This window comes from Euprymna scolopes, chromosome 21 (genome assembly GCF_053919585.1).
Source record: "Euprymna scolopes isolate OS-2025 chromosome 21, ASM5391958v1, whole genome shotgun sequence".
In the NCBI taxonomy this organism is placed as follows: Eukaryota; Metazoa; Mollusca; class Cephalopoda; order Sepiida; family Sepiolidae; genus Euprymna; species Euprymna scolopes.
The window spans coordinates 44510013-44522393 of NC_136502.1; the positions used below are offsets into that span (position 1 = coordinate 44510013).

The 12381-nt window shown below is 31.6% G+C and overlaps 1 protein-coding gene across 8 annotated transcripts in view; it reads left to right on the top strand.

Annotated features, from left to right (window-relative positions):
* LOC145242168 (uncharacterized) overlaps positions 1-8584 on the top strand; it is a 124498-nt gene extending 115914 nt beyond the window's left edge. For all 8 annotated transcript variants that reach the window (XM_080105148.1, XM_080105149.1, XM_080105154.1 and 5 more), the window contains one exon: positions 7858-8584. In XM_080105148.1, the coding sequence (XP_079961274.1) occupies positions 7858-8496 (639 nt within the window). In that variant the 3' untranslated portion in view covers positions 8497-8584. The remainder of the gene's footprint in view (positions 1-7857) is intronic.
* Positions 8585-12381: the final 3797 nt, after the last annotated feature.

Here is a 12381-nt window from a genome sequence, read left to right on the forward strand (position 1 = left end):
GATTGAAGGAGAGATAAGTTTTAATAGAAACATTTTTAAATCATTTTTTTTTTTTTTTTTTTTTTGTGGCTTCAGGCAATATAGGTGGCCCTGTTATTAGCCTTACATAAAGGATCTTATTTTCATAATGACTTTTTTTTTTTTTTTTTTTTAAATCGGAATCAGTACTTGTATCAAAATCAGAAATTACAAAATCTTACCGAAAACGCTGTTTTTATGATGTTCACATTTGATCACTTTATTTGCTTAAAACTCTAAAAATATATAATGTACATTATTATTTACTAATTCATTTGAAAGTATATTCATTTCTGAACAAACCGGTGGTATTTTGAAAACTTAAAGTGCTTTGGTTTTTAAAATATGATTATTTTAGCAGAACCCCCTTGAAATTTGTGATTATCCAAAGCGTTTTATCGTTCGTGTGTATTGTTACTTTCTAATTTTTCAATCTTCTAGTGATAGTGTTACAAAAACACTCACTTCCAATTTATCACGAGCCAACACGGAAGTAGTAAAGCTTAGAAAACTGTCATACTCATGTTGGTGCACAGTTTGGTCTAATCAAAGATAGTGAAACATAATAATTTACATGATCTACACAGTTCGGTGTAGGTTGCCATAATTTTAGACAGTAAATGAAAAGGAATTAAATAGTAATAATAAATCTTTGTTGTCAAAAGTCTTGGAGTAATATATCTTCAAGTGATGATAGCCAGTATCTAGTTTATAGGGACAGGAAAGAGGGTTAACGTCTTTTTTTTTTTTTTTTTTTTTGTGGCTGCTTGGAAGCTCTATGATTGCTCTAGGGACCCATAAAGGTCTTCAGATCGAATCCTTAAAAAGTCTGGTCAAAATTAGTAAGACAAAGAGTCTGATTGGTCATCCTATTCTCAAACAGCCTCACTAGGACTGCACTCCGCAAGGGAAAACAGATGCCATTGTTCATATATTTTTAGTTATAACATAACCCATATAAACTTATGATGACATGATAGGATGAGTTTTTTTTTATTATTTATACAACGGTTGTTCTAAAAGTAAAGTTTCTTTCTTTTTTTTTTTTTTTTTTTTTTTTTTTTTTTTTTTTTTTTTTTTTTTTGTGGCTGCTTGGAAGCTCTCTGATTGCTCTAGGGACCCATAAAGGTCTTCAGATCGAATCCTTAAAAAGTCTGGTCAAAATTAGTAAGACAAAGAGTCTGATTGGTCATCCTATTCTCAAACAGCCTCACTAGGACTGCACTCCGCAAGGGAAAACAGATGCCATTGTTCATATATTTTTAGTTATAACATAACCCATATAAACTTATGATGACATGATAGGATGAGTTTTTTTTTATTATTTATACAACGGTTGTTCTAAAAGTAAAGTTTCTTTCTTTTTTTTTTTCTTTTTTTTTTTTTAATATAAACTTCAAAAGTTGAAGAGCTACAAAGACAAGAGTAGCACCATTAAAATAAGCAACCTTTTATGCTCCAAAATTTAGTCACCACCATTCTCAATGCACTTTTGCTTGCAATGAATGATGGCTGTGCATGGCGTCCGGAGCATGCTTTGTAATACAATGGTTCTTCCAAAAGTAACACCTCCCTTTTTTTTTTTTTTTTTTAAACTCCAAATGTTGAAGAGCTACAAAGACAGGAGTGGTACCATTAAAAAGAGCAACCTTTTGTGCTCTAGAATTTATTTTTCTACATAGTCACCATCATTCTCAATGCACTTTTGTGAGGAATTCAATGACGCATCTCCGCTTCTGACACATGTCCATGACAAAGGTTACTTTTTTAGAGTCTTACACTGCCAATATCTGCAAAAGAGAGATGAAATTTTCAGTTCATGAATGCATAAGTTCAGTCATCGTAACAGTGCAATTTGCAATCCCCTCTAATCCATTAATAGAAGACATTACTTTTGGAACGTCCCTCGTACGTATAAAATTATGATGATATGGAGAAACAAAATATGATTTTGTCAAACTTATGGAGCATATTATTTTGCCATTTTACCATTTTAAAAATTAGTCAAAATTACTTGCTAAGTTTACGCAGCTTTTTCTGGAAGCTAACTGCTTCAATAAAACCTTAAAGTTAGTGTTTATTGCTTCACATTCTTTGTCCATGTTCAGATGCTGCAATGTTCACATCTCATTTGTTTGCCATTTATATCAAATAAAATAACACTCAAACATTTTTTATTATGTTAATCCTATTCATATTTTTAACTTTTCAGCTTCAATATGGCTGCCACTGAAATAACATGATGTTACCGAAATTAGTTATCGGATAGCAATTTGGGTCAATTAGTAATTGAATGACCAAAGAGTACAGTAATAAATATAACCCAATTATTATGGCATTGTTTTGTCATTAAATTAACAATTGAACCAAATAGTTATAAAACTAGAACCAATTTGGTTAAGATAATCTTGTTCCAATGTCAACCATCTTAAAGCTGAAAAGTTTAATATAACCTAATTGTCTTCCTCTCCTTTCTTTTTTTTTTGCTGGTGTATTTTCACCTGTTTTTAGGCTAGCCTTGGTCTCTCTTTCTTGCTCAGATTTTTTTGCATTTTGTTTATTTCATTCTTTGGATTTTCTACACATCCTCTGGATTTCAACTGTCTCTTTTTTTTATATATATATATATATATATATATATATATAACTTTATTCGATTGGCAAAATTTTAGAATAATTATAAAGAAGTGAACCATCGCGTAAATTCAATCAACTAAAAAATGGAAAACGGGGTGAGGAAAAGAAAACATATATATATATAATGGGGCAAGTTATATGTACAATTCAATAAAATAAATAAGTTGATTAAAAAACGATCGTTAAAATATATATATATATATATATATATATATATATATATATAAGATAGAGAGAGAGAGAAAGAGAGAGCTGTTATTTTTTATTAGCGACATATAAGTAGTTTGGAATCGTTACTTTTAAAATTAATTTTTCGCTTTCTAAGTGGTGAAGAGGGAGAGTTACTTTTTTGTTTACGTTTTTAGTGTCGCTCTCTTTTATTTTTATTTATTTTTTATTATTACTTTTATTAAATTTTTGAATATTTTTATTTTAAATATTTATTAAAAAATTTTATCCATGGACACATGTTTCTGGGTCCCACCCTTCATCAGCATGGTGTATATATATATATATATATATATATAAAAATGTAATTCTTGGTTTGTTCAAAGTCGATAGAACCATATTTCTACATTACCAATTTAATTGAAATTTTCAGAAAATTTATCTGTAAAATCAAGGAATGTTTGCATGTTATTAAAATAAATTAAGATCGTGCAAATTATAAAAATATTTTTCGTAACTGCGAGACTGTCCGCCATTTCATTTCCGGTAGAAATGAGCCTTTCATGTGCACCACACGTTGACGACTTTCGAATTACAACATTTAACTATCTAATTAATAGATGGGTAAAAAAAAAAAAATCCCTATTTTTTAAATTCTATATATATATATTTTTTGTACTTTAACCTTACAATTGAATAAAAAAAAAACATATCATAAAACTTTAATTAAACTTGGAAATACGATTTAAAAAATAGCGTGGATCTGTAAGTGCACTAGCACCATTTGTTTATCTTAATTTTTTATTTTTAAAAGCTTTCCTAGCGAAGCCTACCTAAAATAAATTTGTCTAATTCTTAATTTCTTATGTTATTAAAAAAAAAAAAAATTGCATCCCGGAATTTTGATAAAATTTTCCATTAAGGCCCGTCGTCAACGTGTGGTGCACGTTTTTCTTAAGAATAATAAAAGGAAAAAGTTACTAAACATTTAAAGGTTTTTTGACAAGGCAGTTTGGTATGCGAGTGCATATTTAACAGCCTTCGTTTATGCTCGCATGTAGCGTAAACAAAGGCTACGTTTGTGAAATGGAAAATAGTCCCAGAGTTCAGGGGTTATTACCATGCAAAAGAAATCAAAAAAAACTTTTTAGCCAAGAAACACACAGAAAAAATTTTTAAAAATAGCATCCATTTTTTTTCTATCAAATTCATTTGTTGTTTTTATTGAAAACTATTTTCTCCCGGATTTTTGATAAAATTTTCCATAAAGGGCCGTGCGTCTTCCGTTCGTATATTAACAAAAAAAATTTTTGTAGATTTTGGTGTGCTAAAAACGAATCTGCAAACCGTTTCCGTCGCAAAAATTAGTTTTTATGATAGGAAGAAATTACTTTTTCGAAAAGTAGTTGATCATTTCCATGCAAATTTAACTTAACACTCAGGTGGCCAGAAAGTGGGTGCTCATTCTAAGTTAAATTTACATTGAAAAGTGATCACCCACTTTTCGGAAAAGTAATTTCTTCATATCATGAAAACTTTCTTTCTGCGACGGAAATGGTTTGCAGATTCAGTTTTAGTACACTGAAATCTACAATAAAATATTTTGTTATATACGAACATGAGACGGCCCTTAAAGTAAAATAATACCGGATTTTTGGGGCAGATTAGCCGTTTAGTTGTACAAATATCCTCAAACCAGGTAATCACTAAAAGGGACTCTTAAAAGTCGTCACCTGTATTGAGCAAAAGTTTAAAACCACTGATTATATGTCAGCCTACGTCACAGTAACATATATTGAGTGAGTTCCTAACAGTATTTTGTATAGTTTTTTAGTTTAAACTCATTTTCCAAAAATTTCCCCAAACTTAACATGTTCGATACAGTCTGCTGCCATTTGTATTTTTCAAATATACCGATAAACACTGCATGTTTTTGAACCGATTAAACATTATACATTATATAAAAACACTACAATCTTATCCAGTTAGGTAGAACATTTACTTTTCTTGCCTTTGATAACATTTGTTTGTCATATATTTATTTTTTGACAACTTCTTTGTATCTGTGTTTAGTAATACAAACCCTTTTCATTTAATGTAACATTTAGTCGGCTTGAAAAACAGTGTTTATCGGTGTATTTGAAAGATACAAATGGTGGCGGACACCGTTGATTAAATTAAGTTTGAGAAAGTGAGTTAAAACTAAAAAAACTATACAAAATACTGTCACAAACCCACCGATTATGTCATGGTAACATATATTCGGTGGGTTTTTGACACTGTATTGTATAGTTTTTAGTTTTCAACTTACTTTCCCAAACTTAACGTATTCAACAGTCTGCAACCATTTCTGTTTTTCGAGCCAATTAAACATTTTACATTACATAAAAACACTAAACAATTATCCAGTTAGGTAGAAACGTAACTTACCTTACCTTTGCTTTCATTCATTTGTTTGTGGACAACTTTTTTGAATCTGTGTATAGTAAACCCCCCCCCCCTTCACTCAAATATTAATTACTAACTCACATTTTTGTATACAGAAAAAAAAAAAAAAAAACATTTAGCATTTCAACATTTTTGCTACGTTCAGCTTTATCCGCTGATTGTTGGTCGAGCCCAAGTCATGATTGACGGTAATCCCGAGGATCAGGATCCAATTCTGCAAGAGTACCATTTATTTTTCACTTTTTGGAGTGGATTGCTGTACTAAGAATATAAGAAACATGCATTTTCTCTTTTTATTAGAATTTTCCATTACACCAAATTGAGCCACAGCAATGCATGGCAGGGTACAGCTAGTATAATATATATATATATATATATATATATATATATATATGTGTGTGTGTGTGTATGAATAAAAATAAAATAAAAATACCAGCGATGGTTGACGTTATGTTGTTTTTTAATATCCTGAAGATGTCCCCTGCGATAGGGACGAAACGTTGGTCACCATTTTATAAATTCATTCGGTTTTTCTTTTTTCAAAACAACAATATATATATATATATATATATATATATATATATATATATATATATATTACAAGAATACCTGTGACAGTTTTGCACCATTTTTAAGACTTTTTATGAAGATTAAAATCAAGATATAATGATACTAAAACTTATGTTCTGAATTCTGATTCAAATTTTGATCAGAATCGATTACATGATTTTGATTCTAAAAAATAGCAACATTTAAGCTTAAGAAAACATTGAAATTCATGCAATCTTGCTTAATTGGTATCTAATGAACTCGGATTAAATTCAGTGCAAATCTGATAAATTTGAATTTTCAGATAAATTATCCCTATATTATTTTCTCTAAAATCCCTTTTAAAAAATATCAAAAAGACTGAAAATTTTTGAATATTATGACTTTATGTCTAGTGTTAACATTTCATTGAAATCAGAAGTATCTTTATTTGTATAAAGGCTTTCAATCACATTTTACTTTCTTTGCATTAAACTACAGCAAACTAAATGTAGTCCACATTTAGATCCATTATGCTTAATAGCTGTTATCCAAAATTAATAATTAATGTGTAATTAGTTTAGATATTGAACTTGACAAAAACATGTTTATAGAAGAATATAAAAATTAGTGTTGGGACAGTGAATCAGGAATCAGAAAAACCTGGACTTTTGGTGGGAATCGGTATCAGGATAAGACAATTTTTGGTCTATTTTCTGATGCCAAAAACGATTTCTTGAATTATCTGTTTATTTTGTTTAAAACAAAATCTTCTACTGCTTGTAGTAATAATTAGGGCTAGGACAACAGCATATTTTTTTCATTGTTTTGACTCTCAAGTGTGTATCTGTTGATATCTTATATGCTTTTATATAGAGTGATGTGGTTCTCTGTTAATTAATTGTGTCTGGTATACACTCGAGAGTCAAAACAATGTAAAGAATATGCTGTTGTCATAGTCCTAGTAATAATGGAATAATAAATCTTTATTGATTTTTAAACGGCTAGTATAAGTAAAATCTATAGATCACCCCCTCCACAAGTGTATTTTAATGAACATAAAAAAAAAAATTTTTTTAATAAACATGAGTTTTTACGGTAATCAGTGAAAAGATAGTTAAATATTTAGAGATTTATAAAGAATCTCAATAGGAATTTGATAATTGTATCAGAATTGGGAATTTAATACGGAATCAGTAATTGTATCGGAATCGGGGGGGGGGGGGTATTGGAATCATTACATCAATAATAGAAATATTTCAGAAACAAGTTTGAGCATAACAAATCAGAACAAATTTCATAACAGATGAAACCTTTAAAGATAAACAGCTGGATTAGTAGTCTATATTATTATTATTTGTATTTTTAATTTCAAAGAAAATGGATGTAGTTTTCATGGCTCTGTGAATCAGACGTTTTCTGTTTGTTTTCTAATGAAGCAAATGAAACAGATTTAAGAATGAAAACGGAGTTGTTGACTCCTCTTTGAATATTACATGGTTGCAAATAAATTTACCCCCCCCCCCCCCCCGGAATTCTGCTCTCTTGTCAGCACACTTCTCATGAATTTTAGTTGAAACAAGATTTTACAAGATGATTTACTAGAAATGAACCTTGCTTTCCTGCTCGTTAACACTTTGTAATTTAATTCCAACTTAATTGAAAAGAAAAGTTAGGACCAAAATTTATTGACGAGAAAAAAATAGACCCAAAATTAATTGACAAGAAAAAAATAGATCCAAAATTGATTGACAAGAAAAAAATAGATCCAAAATTAATTGAAGAGATAAAATAGATCCAAATTAATTGGAGAGAAAAAAAATAGACCCAAAAAATTGACAAGAAAAAGATGAACACCGATTGACAGGGAAAAAATAAGAAAACCAATCCAGTCTTCTCTGCTCATAAAAATTAAATTTGTATATGCGATTATTCATAGCACAAAGCTAACCCACATACATATGTTCATGTTTATTTTTTAGTATTTAAATATTTTGTAATTTTTTTTTTTTTTTTTTTTTTTTTTTTTTTTTTTTTTTTTTTCTCTTCTCATTCCAGGAGCTGTGGACCGGATTACAGCACCAATCAATGGTTGACAACAACACAGGTTTTTGGCCAACATCCTCATTAACAACTTCAACTGTAAACACCCTACGCATTTCCACAATGCAAACGTCATGTCCAATTTCATTGGAGGTTCTACGCAAAACTGATTTCCTTGCCAGCGAACACGGCGACGATCCTTTATCTGAAGATGCTGAAATATCTGCTGCCACTGAAGCAGGGGAAGCAGCTGCCAGAGCAGCAGCCTCCGCTGCCACCACCGCCACTACCACCACTAGTGTTGCCGCATCTACTATTATTATTACTGCTGCTGTTGACAGCACCGTACCCGCTGCAATGACTACCACTGCTGTTGCTATGGACGATGATGATGATGTTGATGGAAACTGGCAATGTAGTGATCTTAGACAGCCAGTCTTGTTTGATCGGTCTGTTAATCCGATTGGCCGGGACATGTCTGTGTATGTGAGTGACGAATCAAATCCAAGTTTTTGCGGCTGTGATGATGATGAAGAGGATGATGATGATGATGATATGGGCAGTGATGAAAGAGTAGATGGTGTGAATTTTCAAAGAACTAATTGTATGTTTCCAATTCCGGACTTGGATTTGAATCAGATTGAAAACCACTAGTTACTGTTTAATATAACTGAAAAAAAATTTCTTTTCAGAAAGTATATATATACATATATATGTAATAAATTCGTAAAAAAAAAAAAAACTTAGCTTTTTTTTTTTTTTTTTTTTTTTTAAATTATATTGTTACATAACAATGAGTGCATAAACCATGTTGTTGAACCCAAGTTGTTTATTGTCTTTGGATGCAATCACTCAAATGCCAATATCTTTATTAAAAAGGTCGATTTAAACAAGGAAAAAACAAGTAGTGGGGCAGGTTATCTCAATATTCCATAAGAATCTTTCACTTAGTGATACAAGCACCAAGTGAAAGATTGTTTCAGCAATCTGCTCCTCCTAAAGAGACAATCATAGGAAACCTCACATACTTAAATAAATAAGAGGATGAAATTCAGTTTGTTCCACGGCTTCGAAGCATCAACATGCCTGTCTCCAAATTTCCTGAGCGAGAACATCTTTTGGAGTTTTTACAAAACTAGTCTTGTTCCTTTTTATCTTTCTATTTTTAGGGCACACATTTTTTTTATTTTTTTTTTTTCATGACAAAAATCATATTTTCTAATTTTATTTATTGCGGACTATTATCCTTTTCTTAGTTGTTTCTCTGGCCTTCGTCAGGTGGTAACCGTGACGGGGTAGGAACTGAATCTCCTGACTGCAATTACTGCCTTCCGAAGTTGTTGCCATCTCACCACGTTTTGGCCAAGTAAGCCTCTGGCCGACTTTGGTTAGGATCGAAACCGCTATCTTCAGAGAATCATCACCTGGAACCATAGAGATTTAACGTCTCTATCAACTGCGTCACGTGGTTACCACCTGACGAAGGCCAGAGAAATAGTTGGCCGAAACGCTGTGAAGCAACTAAGAAAAGATGAGGATAATAGTCCGCAATAAATAAAAATTAATAAATAATACTCATCTCAATAATGAATTCCAATTAAATAAAATATAATCAGATTTTTTTTTTTTTTTTTTTTTTTTTTTTTTTATTATCAAATCTAAGATGTTTTTCTATTTCTACATTTTAAAATGATACATATATTTGACATGTACCATCTTAACACAGACATTTCCCTCATTTAAACATTTTGTATACATTATTAGAATATTTCTGCATTACTTTTATGTCCATTTAGAAAGTTTAAAATTAAGATATGATGCTAAGTTTTATGTCTGTAATCCTTATTCCAACTTTGATCAAGATTTTTTTTTTACATGATTTTGATTCTGGAAAATGTCTCAAATTTAAGGATTCTTGAGAAATTGAAATTTTAAAGAGTCTTGCTTAATTAGTTTGATCATGACTGGTTCAAATTAAATGCAAACCTGAAATATTTGAATGTGCAAATAGGAGATTGTCTCTATTTATTATACTTCCTAAAAAGTATTTAAAATACTCTAAAAACAGCCTGAAATTTTGGGAATATTTATTAATTAATACTATTATCAGACCAAGTATGGAGTACTTTTGACATATTTGGGCAGGTGAATCTGTGTCCCAGTTGAAGGTTCTTGGTAAATTACAGAAATGTATCTGTAATCTGATCGGCCCGACCCTTTCTTTACTGTAACGTCTCTTTCACGGGCGTGATATTTGCTAATCTCAGTCTTTTCTACAAATACTATTATGACATGTGTTCTTCAGAATTGTCTGATCTATTCTCTGTTTCCTTTGTTCCAGTACATTTGACTCGTTGGTCTAATGATCTCCATCAATTCATTGTTTTAATACCTCATTGTACCTATTTACTATGCCTCCCCACGGGACAGAGTTAGACACCAGGGTCATTTTTTAACGTGGAGAAAAGGTACAAAAATAAAAATTGTCTCAGTCGTGAAGGATTTCTCCTCCACCGAAAGAGAACAAGAAATAGAAGTGCAGCATCTGAAGAACAGATACTACACTTTGATCTTGTCCCGACAGCTTCCTATTCCAGTAGCTTCTTTCCAAGAATTGCAAGGTTGTGGAACTCTCTTCCTACTTACTGTTTTTCTTTGACCTACAACCTTCATCTTTTCAAGACTACGGTCAATAGGCATCTCTTGTCTTTGCAATAATCTTTTGTTCTTGTTAGCTCCTTTCATCAAGTGGCTTCATACCTTGTCTCAAGCGATTTCCATAAAAAAAAAAAAAAATTGATACTCATTACCTGTGGTTAAAATTTCGCAAAAAATCAGTATCTGAATTTTCACAAAGGGATTTAACCCACTCTCCCCCTCTTTTGCATACAAGTAAATATAGTCCTCATTACGTCTTCCATTCCTCCCCAAGACCTCACACATATGTAGCCAAGAATGTTGAACTAGGAAGTGACTAAGTCAATAATAGTGTGGTAAGTGCACAGACATGAGGAGACTACTGAAATCTATTGAATCTCTCCAGATGGATTGTTCCTGACAGATTGATGTGTCTGGGTAGACAACTGAGAAAGCAGGTAGAAGTAGTCATTTTCGCTGAGCAGATGGATGTGACTGAGAAAAACAAATAAAACTCTTATGGTTTGAAACTAAATATGCAGTCAGAGTTTGGCTTTAAGCAGATTGGAGATCCAAGGAGTGAAAACTCTGCAGAGGTCTAGATTGGGTTGAGCAGACAGTGAGATGTGCTGACTTCAAACGAACAACAATGCCTCGATAGACAAAATATCTTAGTCGAATCCTAGCTGATACACTGGAACTTAACTGAGATATGGATGCTAAAATTTTAGGGTCCTTTTCCGAGTCCGTGTTGCGCGCACACATCCAGAGTATAACTGTATCTTATCTACATTTTAAAATTTTTTAATGTTTTTGTGTCCTTGTAAACCAGTTCTGGGTAACCATCAGTGTGATAGACAACCTGGCTAGAAAGAGAGATGCAGATGAGAAAATCATGGCGCACGAATGTTGAGGATGTCGCTTGAGGGACCAGTCTATGAACTTACAGCAGCTGTGTTCAAAAATTTATGATGATGGGTTAATTAGTTTAGGATTGAATCTTACACATACAAATATATAAGCATACCTGACTTTATATATAGAGATTAATCAAGTGAGATTTCAAAATCTTAGCCCACATTACCAGAATACGTTAATTATTATTCAGTTGTGGCTTAATGAAAACTGACACTACGGCTGTGATACCTTTGTTTTAATCAACATTTAATGAAACCTAATCAAAATGTTACATTCATAACAATGTAATAATTCACGTTTCTGAACTTTTGAGATGAGGATTGATTATTTGTATTATTTGGACTACTGTTCTCATCTTGAATGTTATTTTCACAACGATTCGGTTGATGTAACGACAGAAACAATCCTGAGTTCAACAACATACACCTGAAGATGGTCGGAGATTACATCGACCAAAAACATTGTGAAGATGAGAACAGTATTCCAATGAATCCAAATAATACTAAGGCAATAATCATGAATAATTAGAAGTTTTTCCAAATTGATTCTTTTTAAATTAGGAATAAAATATTTTTGGAGTACGTAGTATATCATTTCCAAGCTGTCAGACTTTGTCCTGTCTGCAGTGCTGGATTACGTTTCAGAGTGAGCCCCACCCACCTCTCCAAATGACATGAGGGAGAAATCAATAAATTTACATATTACATAAATAAAACTTTCCATATATATGCAGCTTTGAGCATCAAAACACTTTTAAGCAACAATAAAATTAAGAGAAATACCATCTATATATATAAATCTCACCTGTCTGTTTAAATGTATGTATGTTTATATGTCTGCCTAAAACTCTTGACAGAGGCGACAAATTTTCACAAGATCAGTATTGTTTTAAAGCTCAATCAACCCTTCGGACGACAAATATCGAAAAATTGGCTAAAAACATTAATTTCCTCACCCTCAACTAGGCACTTTTCTACAAGGAGG